The sequence below is a fragment of the Strix uralensis genome, chromosome 25, assembly GCF_047716275.1.
Source record: "Strix uralensis isolate ZFMK-TIS-50842 chromosome 25, bStrUra1, whole genome shotgun sequence".
In the NCBI taxonomy this organism is placed as follows: domain Eukaryota; kingdom Metazoa; phylum Chordata; class Aves; order Strigiformes; family Strigidae; genus Strix; species Strix uralensis.
The window spans coordinates 4,199,114-4,216,304 of NC_133996.1; the positions used below are offsets into that span (position 1 = coordinate 4,199,114).

Sequence of the window (17,191 nt, forward strand, 5' to 3'; positions counted from 1 at the left end):
TCCCGTTTTGTCCCCTGGGTGCGGGGTGCTGGCAGCATCCTGTGGGTGCACAGAACAGGTTCTGCCTCATTTCTGTGCTGGGCGTTTGGGCAGCGGGGAGGGAGCGGGGGCGAGAAGCAAGTCCTGTCCTGCTCCCCAACCCGGCTTCCCCCCACCAAGGACTCGTTCTTCAGGAGGTGCAGGCAAGTCTGGCTCTCCGGGGCCGGGGGGGGGGGGGGGCGGAAACTGAGGCAGGGAGCATGCAGAATCACAGAATCATCTCGGTGGGAAAAGCCCTTGAAGCTCCTCCAGTCCAACCATGAACCTCACCCTGACCGTTCCCAACTCCACCAGATCCCTCAGCGCTGGGTCAACCCGACTCTTCAACCCCTCCAGGGATGGGGACTCCCCCCCTGCCCTGGGCAGCCCATTCCAACGCCCAACAACCCCTTCTGCAAAGAAATCCTTCCTAAGAGCCAGTCTGACCCTGCCCTGGCGCAGCTTGAGGTCATTCCCTCTTGTCCTGGCGCTGGTTCCTTGGCTCAAGAGACTCATCCCCCCTCTCTGCACCCTCCTTTCAGGGAGTTGCAGAGGGCCAGGAGGTCTCCCCTCAGCCTCCTCTTCTCCAGACTAAACCCCCCCAGTTCCCTCAGCCGCTCCCCATCAGACCTGTGCTCCAGACCCTTCAACGCGCCAGAGCATCAGCAGCATCTTGCCCATCAGTGGGTTTGTAGGTGGGGGAGTGGGGCTGGATGAGCGCCCTGGCTGGGTGGGCAGCACCCATGGGACCACAGGCCGAGAGCATCCAGGGTGGGCTGCCAGGCTGGGGGGGCATCGAGGGAAACGGAGGCTGTGAAGGCTCCTGTGGGAGTTGAGCTCCATGGCCGCCAGCTGCCAAGAGCATCTCTGGAGGGACTGGGGTCTTGGAGTAGCCCCAGCCCACGTCCCCCCAGCCAGGAGGTGCTGACCCCCCCCACAGTGGTGGGGAGAAGGCTGGGAGGGGTGGGGGTCCCTCCCCTGGGAACGCTGAAGGGAAGGGCAAGGCTTTGTCCTGGCGCATGGATCCCGTGAGGGCAGGAGATGCAGGAGATGCCAAATCCCCCCACAGGCTGCAGAACACAAACATCTCTGCTAAACTGAGGGGGGGCTTTCACAGACACACCCCCAGTCCCAACCTCCCCCCCCTGCCCTTTCTGCTATCACTTTTACACCGCCACGTGTCCCCCCCTCAGCAATGGGGCCATCTGGCCGTGTCCCCCCTCCCAGGGTCTCAGCTCTCCGTGCCCTCTGCCCTCCCGGTGCCTTTGATGTGCTGCTCGAGCGCTCCACAGGCACGCAGGGAGGGACCCTCCCCCCTCTTCGTTTTTAATTTTTTAAAAATTTTTAATAGAGACCTCGTGGCATTTCCATCTTCGGCTCTGGATGGGGATGACGTGCAAGGTCTGCCCGGGAAGACACGGGCATCAAGACCCCCAATGTTGGGTCTTTCACGCCCTTCCCCTCCCCTGCCTGGGAAAAACGTGGAAGACAGGGTGGCCGAGGATGAGGAGGGAGCTGCAGCCTCGGAGGCAGCCCAGCCACCGCCGCTGGCGTCTTCAAAAGCTTCCACCGTGCAAATGCTCAAGTGCAATTTGATATCGCTCCCCAGGGAGCCCTTTGATGTGCCCCCCCCCGCCCCCCCCCCGCTAAGGGGATGAGAAACGGGGCCCCTTCCCCTCCGGCCAGCTGCAGCAAAGTGACCCCGCTTCAAAGGCGGCTCCACGCCAGCCCTGCACCCGCTCCCTCCTCTCCACGGGGAGGTCGAGGACCCCCAGCCCCGCTCCCTGCGCTGAAGAAGCCCCCACACCGTGGCCGGGGGGGGGGGGTGGGTCGGTCACACTCGGCCATCCCCGGTGAGGGCAGAGGGGCGGGAGGCAGCGAGGTCCCTCTGATGATTCAGTTCAGGCCCTTTGCCAGGTTGGGACGGATCCTGCCACTCTGCTTTGCAGCCTCTCTGGCTTCCAGCAGCCTCCGACCCTCCCGGGGCTGGGCTGGCCACGCTGAGAGGAGAAAAAATGAGCAGAGCAAAGCTTGTACAGTCCAGCCTCCTGCCACAGCCGGAGGGCTGTGATCACCCCGGGCACCCGAGTGTGACTATCTTGGCACATTCAGACCAGCTGCTTCCATCTAATCCCCAAATACCATGACCCGAATCGTGCGGCTCAGCTCCCACACACCTCCCGCCAGATTCCCTGCAGCTCCCCAGGCAGCAGAAGTGGGTTAGAAAAACCCTGCCGTGCTCAGGAGGCGAGGAGGGAGCCAGCGGGACGGTTACAGCCACACAGAGCCATGCAGGCTGCGCAGGGCATGTTCCTGGGAGGGTTCTGCATCCTCACCTCGTGTTTCAGCAACAGAGGGGTGCAGGACAAACCCCTCGGAGGCTGCTCGCCAGCCCCAGCGCTGCCGATTCGCAGCCCCGGAGCCAAAGCAGGGGCTGGAGTTAACGCAGCCGCAGGAGCAGCGTGGTTTGGCTCGAGGGGCTGCGCAGGAGAGGATCCAGGTGGTGTTTTTTGTAAGATGGCTGCGCCGTTAAATCCCCGAGCCTTGTACACAAGCTAATTTTAAGGCTGATCTACCTCCCCCACCGTGCAGCTTTGGCCTCTGGATATGGGATGTAACAGAAAATCGGCCACTGCATTAGCAATGGTGACAGCGCTCAGAGCCCCAGCTTCCCTCGCTCCCAGTTCAGGCAGTGGTAACCTGCTGGGAGAGGGGAAAATGAGGCCGAGTCTTCACATCCCACCCTGCTCCCCACATCCCACGCTGTTCCCTGCTCCTCCATAGCTCCCGGCAGCCCCAGGCCCAGCACACACATCCCCTCCCCAAGAGCCTGCAGGGAAATGGAAGATGGGGGGCTCTGTGCTGGCAGGGGAAAGGAGCTGGGCCAGTGCCCCCAGCCTCCAAGAAAACAGACATCAGAGACTTAAGGGAAAGGGAAACTATTCACAGCTAAAGGGGATCAACATGCAAGAGGGGGCTGAGCATCTAAAAAAGCGTCCTCCTCCCCAAAGCAGGCTCTGGCTGCCCAGGCAGAGGCTGAGGATCAGCAAAGAGCAAGAGCAGGCAGAGCCCCTTCTCCCCCCAAACATAACAAAGGCCGGTGGTGGGTCCCTGGCTTTGAGACCCTGCAAATGCTTCCCACACTGCGGCAACTGGGTTCCTCCTACCCCCAAAACCCTCCTTCCCAGCAGCAGGTCTGAAAACAGGGCTGTGAGTTTTGCCCTGGAGCAGAGCAAAGGGCAAATTCATAAAGTAAAAAGCGTGGGAGCTTTGGGGTCCGGCTCCTGCGGGCAGGCAGACACGCTGCCTGGGGGTAGGAGAGGGGCCAGAGCGAATACCAACCCCGCTCCTGGCTGGAAGGAGGAAAGAAAGAGTCTTGGCTATAAGAGATGCTGCTGTGCTTGGAGACATCCACAGAAATAAGTTTATTTCCCCTACCGTCAGGATTATGAAACCACAGAAGCAGAGTTTAAATATTTACAAAGTAATCCAGCGCCCCACAGAGATGAAGAGAACAAAGGATGAGGGTACGGAGGGCTCGCCCTCGCCGGGGAGCAGCAGCAAAGCCACGGAGCTCTGCAGCACAAGCACGTGCAAAGGGGAAAGGAGGGGAGCACAAAACTGGCATCTGGAAGGTGAAGGATGGGGTGAACCTTTGATGTGGCCAGTCGAAGGGGGCACTGCGAAGAAGCCGGTATTGAGATGAAGGAAGCTGCAAGGAGAGGACATTCCTTCCCCACCCACCCCTTCTGCCACCTCCCATGCCAAGAGGAAGCAGCCCACTCCCCACACAACCGCAGCCACTGGCTGCAGCGCCGCTGGGACCCCAAGCCGGGGCTCCCCCGCAGCGCTGGCCTGACGCTCCCGCAGCGTAGGAAAACCGTAAATCCGACCAGGCCACTCGCCTCTCCCAGCATCTGACCTCTGCGGGCAGCGTCCCGCGTTGTGGGAGGACAGGCAGCCTGCTGTGGCCAGCAGGGACACGGGGGCTGGCCCGGCGGTACCTCAGCTTTGGGCCTTGCTCTCCCCTTGGCCACGTTCCCTTCGGAAGCCGGGAGCCACCCCCTGTCCCCGTCCCGTCGGTGGAAGCGGGTGGGCTGTTCAGCCAGCACTCCGACCCACTACAAATCTCGTTTGCTGCTCACAGTAAGTCTCCATTTGAAACCCGGATCCGGTCAAAAGCATTAGGAGCAAACGACGAGGATTTTCACGGTGGGAAATGACACTCAACATGTGTTCAGAAGTCCCAGGAGCAGGGACTGTGGCCAGCAGCCCCACTCCCAGCCTCTCCTGACAACTTGAAGTCTCAGCTTTGGCAACGCTTGTATAGCTTGTCGATAAAACACTGAATCAACGTGTGAGACAGGCCTAAGAGTCTCTAGGTTATTGCTACTGTGTAAGACAGGTTGGCTTCAGCCCTGGGGCCAGGGACTCCCAGCGCATCCTTGGCGGGTCACTCCGAGAAATCATACTTAAATTAAAAACAGAGGCAAAGGATTAATCTCTCCTGTTCAGCTGGCTTGTCCTAGGGCACGTTAGCCAGCAGGCTAGCTGGGTGGAGACTGCAGCAACACAGGGTAGCTCGGTAAGACACCATCCTTTCATGGTAAGGTTCTCTTTGATCAAGATTGTGGCTTTCTAATCAGCCCCAGGCCCAGCAGCCTCCAGCTCGCTCTCCACGCAGGCTCGAGATGACTGTACAGAGCAGACACCGACTATTTCATCCCAGGTGGATGGGGAAGGGCACTGAGGTCTGTGCACCTCCACCCCCCCTCCCCCAGAAAGGAGAAAACCAGATGATAGAGACAACTGGACACTAGGGAAAAGGGGGAGGTTAAAGGGGTTATTTAAAAGTGACTGAGGAAAAGGAGGAACCACAGAAATCGAGAGCCCAAGAGGAGTCCCCAAGCCTCCCACATGGCTAGAGGAGTTGGAGAGATGGAAGCGGATGGAAGGGCACATGGGGACAGGCCTGAGAGCCAGTGGGGTGACAGCGAAAGGGCTTCCCAGTCAGAGGGAGCCACAGAGACAGCAGGTCGTTGAGAAGAGCTTTCTTGCTGGCCACGAGCACTCCTCGAGGTTGAAATCCATCAGGTTGTGGAGTAAAGAGCTGGTCTTTCAAGGCATGAGTGGAAAAGCTACTCTCACCTTCCGCTGCAGTCAGAGGGGGTCTGCTCAACTGCACACAACCCTTCAGCCACACTTTTTAAAGAAGCCCCTGGCTCAGAGCCCCACAGAAAGCAGCATCTGGAGGCCAGAGCCTCAGCAAACACAGACCTGGACCTCTCGCCCTGGAAGAGGCTCTGGGTCACGTCCAAATTCACTTCCTGCCTAGACTCAAGAACACCCTACCCCCTACTACCCGTCCTGCCCGATTCAGGGCTCAGAAGGGCCACCAAGCCCACCAACACTGCCAGACCAGCATTTCTCACACCTAAACCAGTCCTGCAAAGCACTTTTACCCCAGCTGTGCTCTTCAAAGCACACCAAAGAAATAAACAGACCTTGTGCACCATCCCAGAACCAGCTTCAAGCAAGCCAGCGACCATTTGCTGCTGCAAAGCCCAACCAGAACATGGATGCTTTCCAGTCCCTTCACCTTTTCTTTTAGTCTCTGATGGCCCTACTAAACTCAGGTCTCAGGAGCTGGTCTCGTGGATGCTTTCAAACCCCTACGTTAAGCCTTCTGCCCCAGAAACATGTACCTGCTGCTGCTGCCACCTCTGCAGGCTCACGTACGCTGCGACACACACAGTATTAGGGATCAAAGGAAAGTAAGTGGCTCGTGAGAAGTGTAACGACAGTTTTAGATATTCAGAGCACAGGGAGAAGCAGGGAAGCTATATTTTTTCTGGCACAAGCTAAAAGAGACTTAGCAGTAGACTCCCAACTCTGCAACAGACTGTTGAAAGTGTGCAGACTGCCATGAGCCATCCCCAAGCCAGTCGATGGCCTTTCCTGCCTTTCTGGGCTCACCAGCAGGACCAGATGAATTTGCCCTGCCACGGAGCGTTCCTCTTTGTGTCTCCTCAAGGGAGTGTTGTGCTGTCAACACCTTTCCGTCGCTACTGGGGAGACCGTCAGGGAGTGCTGCGGCACTCCACGTCCCCAGGAGGAACCCCACACCTCCACTGTGAAACATGTGCTACGGGAGAGTTGTCCAACGGGGAAAGAACAACTTCTTGGAGACTCAGGAAATCTGAGAAGCATCTAATGAAGTCTGCCAAGAGGAAGAAACCAGGTGATCAGAGAGAACCTTACAAGGTGTTATCTGCTTGTGCTCCTTGAGGCTTTTTACTCGGCACTGAAAGCAAAGGTGCGACACCTCTCGTTTCCTGACCGCGCGTCTACCTACCAAACTGCAGAGAGGGAGCATATTCAGGGAGAGAGCAGGAGGCTTCAAGACCCCTGACACTGGGAGACACCACCGACAGAACAAAAACAGAAGGAAAAGAAGCCAGTTCCAGGAAACAAAGATGAGCTGTTACAATGGAGTGGAGTTGCCACCTTCCCTGGAAAACGCCTCCCAGAGTCCCATGCCTCCATCTCGCTGGATCAGTCACAGTTTCCTCCTTCGTGTGCCCAGAATGGGGAGTTCACAGCTGCCATCACCGCAAATGAAGTGTGAGGACAACGGTCACGATCAGCCCCAAGAAGAGGACAAAAGGAAGCCAGGTCTTCACAAATCCCCCTATGCTGCAAAACGGAAAAAAAGGGGAAGGGTTTAAAGAAATCAGCAGAGAAAGACAAAAGGGAGAGAAGGATGTGAGAATCACTGGAGAAATCAGAGGGAGACAGATGCCCTTCTGACTTTCTTATCCATTGCTGGCACTGCCACACATCACTTTCTGGAGATTCAGGGAGTGATAAAAATTGAGACTAAATCAGGTCCATGAATAACTATATCACAAACAACAGGGCTGGATTCTCCTTCCAGCTTAAATTCAGGTCAAAGACTAGCACGTTTCAGACCTGCACAGACAGGAGTGGTGACAGACCACAAAAAAATGAAACTCTGTTACTGCAGGCCTCATTATTCAGACTGCTGCTGCATTTAACCAAGATGGCAGGGACTAAACCTGTCTAAAAGCTGGTAGAGAGTTGTTTTCCAGAACAGGGAAGACCCAACAAAAGTGGAGCAACTCAGAAGCTTTATGCAGGGCATTCCTCACAGAATCTCCTCTTCAGGCACAAGGAGCTGAAATGGAGATTAAGTGCCCTTTCTAGTAAGGAAAGCTCAGGGTTTCCCTCTCCACTCAAACTGGAAGCTCCACAGCAGTGGGAAATCTGATTAGTTTGTCTTGCATGTAAACAAGATTCAAGAGAGGGAAGAGAAACCAGTAATCCTTGGAGACAAGCCATTCCATGACCTTATGTTCCGACCTAACCCAGCCACAAGACAACACAGAGCACGATTTGCTTTAGCTAGCATTTCCCAAATTCCAGGCACCCTAAATTAGCTGCCAGATACAGTATTTTGGGAGCAGCATCTAGGGCAACCCAACAAGCACTCTCGGTTCTTTTCTTAAGAACAGGCAGCAGGCAGTGACAATACCACCTACCAGCAACATACACCCACATGTTGTGGGAGAGATGTTTCTCCCTTCTCCACGGGACAGGCTGAAGCTTTAGAGGGCTAGGAAGAATGAACGAACAGCCCCTTTTCCTGCTGAATCTAGACTGCTCCTCAGCTCACCTTACATACTTCCCATACAGGAGTGAGAAGAAGCAGAGCTTCACCATGTTCCAGGAGGTGCTGTTATCATATTTCATCAAGTTTAAGGCCAGAGCCACGTGAGAATGGCAGTTATCACAGCAAAGGTTGTGCTGGAACAGAAAAAGGGGCAGGGGATTAGGAATCTTGGTCTTGAGGCTCCCCAGTTCTGCACCCTGTGCTGGTGCAGAGCCACAGGTCTCACTCCTGCAGCAAGGACACGAACTCTGGGGAAATATTCCTCCCCACACAGACAGGACATCATCATCCGAGCCCTACCATTCGGTGCTTGTACTCCTCCGAGGCATCGTGTACGGCCGTGTCCCAAGCATTGGGACTGGTGGAGTATACTTTGCTGGGATCCAGTTTCCAGTACCTGGAAGGATGAGAACAGATCCCTTTGCATTACTGCTGCACCTTCACAGCTTCTTGCTCTTCCCAGCAGGAAGATGCTTAAAGGCCTTAGAGAAATCCACTACCTCTGGAGTCCACGGAGCTGAGCTCTTCAAGACAAGTATGTGCTGCAGAGGGCAGCAGGAGCTACTGCTCAGCACCCCAGAGAGAGAAACCGCAGACCTCAGGGGCACAGACAAAACTCTGAACTGCTTTCACGTCCCATGATATGAAACCTTCCGGCCATTCAAAACATAAACTTGATCTGACAGATACACAAAACCCAGACACCTCTCCTCCTTCCCCCAGAAAATCATTAACAGGATGCGAATGATGACAGTTCATTAGTACAGCACGGGCAGTATTTACTTGGAGCACTTGTTGTTAACATTATCTTAAAATGTTTTAGCCTTTTCTTTTTTTTTTTAATAAAGGTTCTAGTTATTAATACCATTACATTGCTGTCACATTTCTAAAAAGATTTAATTTAACGTGGTTTCTTGAAAAGCAGAGACACAGTAGCCATCCACTTGAATTAGGGCATCTGAACAACAAGAAAAGCAATATTACAGCACGTCTGTCTCCGTGAATTAAACTAACCAACTGACCTGCAGATGTCCTTTAATAAAAACTAACAAGAGCACTTACTTCACTGGCTTCCCGAATGCCATGTTGTCTTCCTACAAAAAAGGAAAAACGTCTCAAGAGGATAAACCCACGCAATATTCATGACATGCCTCTTGCTGGAAGGCCTCACAGCCCGCGATCACTTAGTGATAAAACTGTCACGTTGCCTCAGCAGTCTCAAGGCACCAATCTTATTTGTGTGTCTGGATTTAGATTTCAATTGTTTTCATATTCCTGTTCTGGGCATGACTATATTTATACTCTATACACAGTGCAATCATCTAGCTGTATGGTGTAAGTACCTTGTTCCCCCTCCTTTTTTTTTTTTAACTGTTAATACCTTGTTAACTCAAAGTTGTAAATGTTCCACTCTATTAAGAGCATTAATTATCCCAACTTAAAACTCCCTTGACTATAAAGCAGTTTAGAAGACTGGCACATACCTGACGCTAAGCAGCATCACAGTAACAGGCATGCTGAGGAAGTTGGAAGGCAACTTCTGCTGCTCAGAATTTGACTACTGTAAGAGAATTTAGGTCCAAAATTCCTAATTAAGAGCCTGGACTACAAGATTTTTTCCCTTCTGCTCACCAAACCAAGCTAGCCACTACCTATCATATCCCCCAGATGACCTCCACTGGACAGCAGCCCACAGAGTAATAGCCAAGATCTTCAGAAACATCTAAAGCCATTACTTTGCAGAAATTTGAGCCGCAGAAGACAAGGGATGGCTCAAAAGTCACCACTGAAGGTGAGAACCAGACCAAGAACAGATTTTGCTTCAGCACCCGGATCCATCATCTACTTACCGAGACAAAGTACGGCCCCGCGAAGTCCCGAATGACTCCGGTCGACGTGCAGATACCCATGTGGCCAATGATCGGGAAGAGCCATCTACCGAGGCAACAAGCCAAGCGTCAGGCTGAGCTATTTGCCCCCCGCTCACACCGAGCGCGTGCAACATGCTGCCGGGAGACTGCTGGAGCGGCCGTACAACCAACTGCGTAGCATGGGATAGACAGGCACAGTTAGCGCGTTCTACGCGGCTGCGGGATGAAAGCAGGTGAACCAAAGCCAGGCAAAGACGGGTAGAGACGCGGAAGAGGTACGAGCAAAAGAAAAACACGCAGGGAATAGCTAGAGCCAGCTCATCCGTGGGGCAGTCAGGCTCTGGGATTTTACTGTGAGTGGCGGCAGTTACGGAGAGTGCAAGACTCTGAAGGCCTGCACGACAGACGTCCCCGGCCAGGGAAGGGCGAGCCCCGCTCTCCCAGAACAAACCCATTTGTTTATCCAAGCAAAAAGGTCAGATTCAGGAGAAACTGCCTTCAGATAAAAACAGACTTTCCACTTCAACAGCTGAAAATTCAACGGTTGGACTAGATGATCTTCAAGGTCCTTTCCAACCTAGATGATTCTCTGAAATAAGGTCACCCTGCCCATCTCCCCATCCACGCTGCAGCAAACTAGATTTAAGCACCCCAGACAGAAAACGGGGCTCCTGACTCCAGGAAGCATTGCCTCCCCTAAATGATCCCATTGTTTCAAAGATCTTCTCCTCCACATGGGATATTTACAGCCCCAGGGAGCAGCAGATCTATATCCCAACCCCCTTCCATCATCATCACTCAGAAGTAAATACTTCAGGCCAAGTTACAGCTCTCTCCCACATCCTCCGGCATTCTCAGGTTTGCTGACCTCTCTCCGATTTCTCACTCCTCTCTCCCTGAGGGACTGCGTGCAGCGACTAATATTTCAGAAGAGATTACAGCAACGCTAAACAGAAACAGATTCACAAGTCACGGCTCAATCAGAGAAATTCTAAAACTATCAAAATACAAAGGGACCGAGGTGGTCGGATGTTACGAGGAAAGCCAAGCTCTACAGGCCGATAAGCGCAGCTGGGGTTATAAACAGCACATGGCTCCCGTTGATAACATAACTCTATGACGTAGAAAAAGGACTCTGCAAGGTTTATGTTCTGCACTTGCATCACTTACCCTCTCCATGTTCCTATCTGGTGTGATGCAAAGCAGCCAGTTTGGCTACCTGGGCAGTGTTTTATCAGCCAGAAGGTACAGCTGAATATAACGCTGTCACAGCGTTGCCACCTTCAAAGGTCTGGACACTTGTTCCTTTTTTTTTAATTCTCTCAGCACTGACTAGCATTTAAGCCTCCAAATCCAAGGATGACAGGAAACATCAGAGGGAGAAAACAGAGCTAATATGCAGTCTTATGAGGAATTTTACCAAACAACAACACTAAAATTTCTGCTCCAAAACAAAATCAACAAGAGCATGTCACTACTCATCAGGGAACGAACCCTCAAACAAATATGGATGCCCAGTGACTTTGGGAGCAGGACAGCTCTCTTCATCAGTCCCAGTGTGGGACAAGAAGGTTAAAAGCTTTGAAAAATCCTCCAGGAAAAGGCTAAGGTGGAAATTTGAAGCAATCAGAAAAGAAAAGAGGTAAAAACCGAAGCTGGTTTGTAGCTGTACGCGAGACAGCAGAAGGAAAGTTGCAGCTTGCCCTCGCCGAGGAGTTGTGGTGCCATTCCCGATCCTGGCACAGACCACACCACGTCTTCTACCTGACTTTCAGCTCTGGCTCAGTAAACATTATCACCTGATTTGAACCGGAGGGGAAGAGGAAGGCATAAAAATAAGCCTTTGTGTTCCCAGACTACCCCCAGAGCCACATTTTACAGTTTTTCATTTTCCCACGACCAGAGAGAAACTCAAAAGTTCTCCTCGGAGCCTCCTTACACTTGGCCGACAAGACTGGGAAGGCAAATCAACTTCTAACTCATTAAAAGCAAAGCGCAGAGACTCTCCTCAAGGCATACGATGGTCTAAGATCCCCGCAGCCAAACCTTTCCTCCCAAACCATGAAAGGCTTCCCACGTTTCTCTGGATCCCCTCCACTCCCGCTCCTGCGGAGACAAGCCCGCTCACCGCAGAGCTCTCCCCTGCTGCGGGGAGAGGAGAGCCCTCCCCCGCGGACTGACTGCTGCACGGGCCCCGAAGCACCTGGCACCCCGGCACCCCAAAGCGGGCCGGGCAGCCTGCCCGCCCCCGGAGCAGGCCAGGCAGCCGGTTCCGCCGGTCCGCCCGCCCCGAAGCGGGCCAGCCCCCGGTTGCCCCCGAGCAGGCCGGGCTCCCTGCCAGCTCCGCAGCAGGCTGAGCACCCCCGGAGCGGGCCCTGGGAGCGGCGAGGGGTGCCCCGGGCCGGGCCCTTCCCCGGCAGCCTCGGCTGGGCCGCCCGGCGCGCAGGGCCCGCACTCACGTCAGGACGGGGATGGGGGTCCACACCACGCAGTAGGGAAAGCGGCCGCGCTCGGCGTCCAGCCCGGCGCCGCCGCCATTGAACTGCTTCATCTTGGCCTCCGCTTCCGCCATCACCGGGGCCCGCCCCCTGCGCCGCCGCCTTTGCGTCACTTCCTGGAGACCGCGCCCGCTTCCGGGTACGGCCGGTAACCAGGAAGCGGCACAGCGGGCAAGGCTCCCCCCGGCCTGCCGGGCCCAGCGCCCCCCCCTTTGCCCCCTGCCCCGTTTGGGGAGGGGGGACCCGGCGGGAAGGGCCGCGGGGCTCACCCAGCCCCGGCCGAGAGCCCGCAGCTCCGCGGGGGGTTGGCTCGCTGCTCCCCACTGCCCCGCGGAGCTGAGCTTCCCGCTTCCCCAGGGCCTCAGCGGCTTCGCGGGGTGCACAAGGCCCGGGGGTTGTTCCACAGCGGGGCCTTCCGCTGTGGTGAAGCTCCCCCGCCTCGCACCTACCTTGTGCAGATCCGCCCCACGAACCTTGGCAGCGAACTTCTCCCTGTTGCCCTCGCAAAGATCGGAAGCTGGACGAGTCATCCCCAGGAGCTGGCGGGTAGAACCCCTCAGGAAAGCGCAAAAGCAGAAATAAGCACCACACCAAGCCCCCCGCCAGAGAGGAGGAGGTCAAGGTACTGCAAGGGGCACAACAGCATTTACAAATGGAGAATCAGATTAGAAAAATAACAATTGCTTTATTAGGAAGTTTAATTCAAACTACACGAGAAAGCTGAAGAAGAAATATGTTTATTCCAGATTTCCACCCACCACAACACGCTCGGCAAAATACAGAGTGACAACGCACTGAACAAGTGGGAAGAACAGGGAGGACATCGTTTGCCCCAGCCCAGCAGACCCAGGATGTGCAGGAGAGCTGCCAAGCGTCCAGCCCCCGCTCTCCTCTTCACATCCTTCCACATTTTCCTTGGAAGCCGCTCATTTCCTCCTCGCACCGAGACCTTGAGCTGCATTTCCCTTCGAGGCCCACAGAGCTCTCCAGCACTTTGTGGTGGTACACAACATGCTGCCAAGGGGTTTTGCTAATAAAACAGTCTTGGCCCCTTCCTGCACGTGGTTGGGTTCCAGCACACCGCGGTGCCGGCTTTTGTTGTTAGCAAACCCCGTTGATGGCGAGAGCCACGTTCCCAATGGTCATCACAAACTCAGAGCTTCCACATCACGGCCCCGCTTCTTACTGAAATTTCTCTCCTTCATCAAAGACATCTCCATGCATTCTGCTTGCCGTTACCTGCCTTTGCTCAATAATTAAGCTGAGTCCAGCCTTCCACATTTATCAATGCATTCTCTGTTCTGGGGACAGAACACCACTTACACGCTCACTGAATTTTAGACTAGTGAAGCTTTCAGCTTGAAAGCCCAGGAGATCTGTAACCTCTGCCCACAGCAGAGACGTGTCAGAGGGGACACAAATTTGGAGTTGGCGCTACGGCAGTAGAAAGCATCGGCTAACAGTCTAGTGTAGAGGTGTCCTACCTGCCCTCGATACGCGCTAACTTGCCATACGAGTACTTGGGCTTCAACACAACTAGCTTAGTACTGCACTGAAGACTACATTTCCTTACCTCTACCAAGCCCTCAAGAGATTATCTAACATCCCACCGTGTTTCCTAGTCTAGAGCATGTTTTAGGACAGCCTCAAGAAGAGGGAGGGCTGCTTCCGAGGCATCTGGATGGAAGCAGAGCCATCGACCGAGGCGCTCGCTCGAGCTGAGCGTGGGCATCGTCTCAGCACGTGTCACTGCGTCAAGAGTTGATCAAGAGCCTGAAATTGTGCTCCTCGGAATCTGATGGTGAGGGAATTCACAAAATAGTCTGGTTCCAAAAGAGAGAGAAAGCCGAGGAAATACAGACACTCTTGAGAGCAAAGCCATGCCTGGTGCTTTGGTTTCCAACAGACATTTCCTATTTTGGCACTTCGATGGAAGATGTGCACAAAGGTTGTATGTGTTTCAGTGAACACTTTTTGTTTGATGAAGAAAAATACTTGCATTGATTTGCTCCAGGCTAACATAAATATCAGAGATTGTTAAAAATCTATGAATAGGGGCCAATGTTCACATCAGCTAACGTGGTCCTGGCACGTTTGTCGGATTAGGCCATGGATTTGCTCTTCCTGCTTGTGTCTCGGGGGCTGCTAAGCAGCGTATCACCAGGGACCAGGTCCCTTGGCAGACCCACGCAGCAAGGACGGCGGCGGCAGCCTCAGCAGGACGCGACTCCCCGCAGTGCTGCCTCACACCCTCCCCTCCCGCGTGCGCAGGGGCATTGCAGACAGCCCAGTTTATTCCCTCTTAAACCAAGTGCAGGAAGGCAAACCCAGCTGCTGAAGCATGGGAAGAACGCTGATTTCCCCAGGCTGGATTTAAACAAAATAAAATAAAAATAATCAATACAGCGCTCCTGTACTGCACAGCTTTCTTTTGTGTTTGTCAGACAAGCAGAAGGGCTCTCCATCCCCAGTACCGCACTGGCAGAAAATGGGTGAGCTGTAGCTGACAGCAGGGTCTTCCTAGTGACAACTGGAAAGCTGCTGCTGTTCTACTGCTATTGATCTAAGCAGAATACAAAACACCTGAAGTCAGCAGGGAAAAATAGCTGCAGTTGGAAAAGAAACTGCAGAGGGGGGGAAATCAGGGAGGGGATAGCAGGTAAGAAGTTCTCCATGCATAAAATTAAAGGCCGGGCTTTTTATTGCAGCTATCTTGCCTGACTACAATACTGGATCGATGTACAGAGCAGGAATACTGCCATCATTGTTTTTGCAATCTCTCCTTTGACGAGAAACAAAAGGTTTCGCTCCCACTTCTGCCAGCGCCTTGCCACCGGTGGCTCCTCTCTCCTGTTGTCAGCAAGGAAGCAGCTCTACCTCCCGTCACCGGCCCAAAATGTCCTCAGGACAACGCTCTTTGCCTGCTCGCTGCGGGCGGTGCCTCACTCGCACCCTGGAGCCGCGGACCCTTCCGAGAGGAGAGCCTGGCCACTGCGGGGAGTGGCAGCTCAGTTTGGGTTTGTCCAAGCGCTCGCCACCATGGCTATAGCTGGAGCTCGGCCTGGAAGGGATTCGGTTACCTCCCCTTTCTACCCCGGCTCATCTCTGAGCCTGAAAGAAGCAGGCACCCAGCCAGCTCTTGTTCAGTAAGCGGCTTCCTTGGGAACCTTCCCTGTTGTGACAGCTCAAACATTACAGGGACTGCCAGAACCAAACCACTCAAGGAAGAGATCCCCTCCCCCTTCTGACATTGACAACCGAGGCAGCAGCAGGCAACACCGCATGCAGGAGTCTATTTAAAATGTCACCGAGGCACAGGCTGATGGAGGACACCAAGGCGTCCTTCCCCTGCCCTGGAGGTGATGCTGGGGTGGGTTGCTTTGCGTTTTCTGTTGTTCCCCTTCCTGTGGTCTGTGCCTGCTGCAATGTGACAGCCTCTAATCGCTCAGCGTGAACCAGAAACGTCACTCTCATCTGTATTGATGATGGTGCTACTCACAAGCGCAAGAACATACGCAGGCTCAGCCACCCACCCCAAAAGCATGCCCCTAAGCCAGCTCACCCCTCAGCTCTAACCTTCAGGTCTTCTCTGCTTCCTCTGTCACTTGAAAGCTGCATTTCCTTCTCTCTCCCTCTCCAACTGACACAGCCAACCCACAGGGCAACTTTTATGTTTAAAGGAAAAGCCACCAGTTTCTCGGGGACAAGGGGCACAAGGTGGAAGTGCTCAGAGAGCCAAGTGCAGGTCACGACGATTTCTCAGCTATGAAACCCACAAAAAGGCCCACCGGAGGGGGCCCGATCAGTCTCCTCTCCTGCAGCAGCAAGGCCTGAACGAGCTACGAGGAGCATAACAGGCAGAGGACTGAATTCCTCACTGCAACAACAGCAGGCAGTTTTCTGACATCCTGCTCCCATTTTGCTCAGAGACAGGAGCCATCTTGAGCCCTTTGCCGATTCGTTCCTGGCACCGTGAACAGTTACATCAGAGAAAAGTGAACTCATCACTAGGGCTGCGATCGTTCCTCTCCCCACACCCCAGAGCATTATCGCTCCTCTCCCTCCTCAACCCATTTCCCTCACCCAAATTACAAATAAAACTCAATTTCTGGGTCCTTCTAGCCATTTCCACCCACAATTCAACCACTCAGCTTCCCCTTCCACGCTTCCTCTTTGTCCAACCATTCAGTCCAAGATCTGACCTAATTAGTTGACTGCCAATTCCAGCTGTGGATGCACATTGCTTTGTTAGAGCAGAGCTGTCTTTTAAAGCAATAATTTATATCAGACAGGATTTGAAATGAAGAGGCCTCAAAAGGCCTTCAGCTGAAATGTGTCTAACGGGAATTTTTAAGAGAAGAGTTCAAATGGATTCTGAAAATAGCAAACCGGTTTTCTAACTCTTACTTAAGGCCTCGCATTCTGCAGCTTGGAGGGCAGGAAAGTATTTGGGAGGTTTTGCAGCAGGAGCCCAGAGGAGAAAGTGAGTTTGTGATATTCTTTAGCCCAGGATCATCTCTGGGTCTACGTGGTGCTGTCCTGCACACCACGCGGAGTGCAAGACACTTTAAGGCAATAAATGCGCTGCTTCTGACAGCGGAAACAACTCAGAAGATCAGTCAGTGATGTGGTGACTCAGGCAGGTGACCTTGGGTCTGCCCCACCGACTAAGCCACCTCAGGGCAAGAGGCTATTTAAAAAGAGCTTAAAAGGCAAGGATGGACTGTTCTCTCTACTCAGATTTTTGCCTCCCCCTCACTCGCCCGAACCTCCAAGGTTCAGCAGAGACTCAGCAAGGATTTTATCGATTTTAACCCCCACCCTGACAAAACATGATTCAGAGACACTAACTCCATTACAGCACCATTTATCTTTCCCTAAGATGTGTGCATCACTCCCCCTGCAAGCCGTTCTCACCCTCACCCCAACGTTTGCAGCTTTAGCTCTAAACCAAGCCAGAAGTGGACTCTGCTCCCAAACACAGCCCTGGCCCTTGCTCCACCGACAGATCTGAGCTCCCACACCTGGATAAACTTAACAGCAGCACTAACTCAGCAGCCACCACAGCTTTACAGGCCGTGTTTTGGGCTCCCCAGCCCCCTTCCCACTCA

At 53.9% G+C, this 17,191-nt stretch overlaps 1 protein-coding gene across 3 annotated transcripts; it reads right to left on the minus strand.

Moving 5' to 3' along the window:
• Positions 1 to 3,408: 3,408 nt before the first annotated feature.
• Positions 3,409 to 12,187, minus strand: TMEM222 (transmembrane protein 222). 3 transcript variants are annotated; one of them, XM_074894470.1, is made up of 6 exons: positions 12,042 to 12,187; positions 9,562 to 9,646; positions 8,774 to 8,805; positions 8,012 to 8,108; positions 7,715 to 7,845; positions 3,409 to 6,714 (listed from the first exon to the last, which is right to left on the minus strand). In XM_074894470.1, the coding sequence occupies exons 1-6, from the start codon at positions 12,152 to 12,154 to the stop codon at positions 6,627 to 6,629; spliced, it is 546 nt and encodes a 181-aa protein (XP_074750571.1). In that variant the 5' UTR covers positions 12,155 to 12,187; the 3' UTR covers positions 3,409 to 6,626. The 3 variants fall into 3 exon arrangements, with proteins under 3 accessions (XP_074750571.1, XP_074750570.1, XP_074750572.1); XM_074894469.1 differs by lacking the exons at positions 8,774 to 8,805; positions 12,042 to 12,187 and adding an exon at positions 10,753 to 12,014 and having other exon boundaries at positions 9,562 to 10,528; XM_074894471.1 differs by lacking the exons at positions 8,774 to 8,805; positions 12,042 to 12,187 and adding an exon at positions 10,451 to 10,744 and having other exon boundaries at positions 9,562 to 9,752.
• Between the last annotated feature and the right edge of the window lie 5,004 nt (positions 12,188 to 17,191).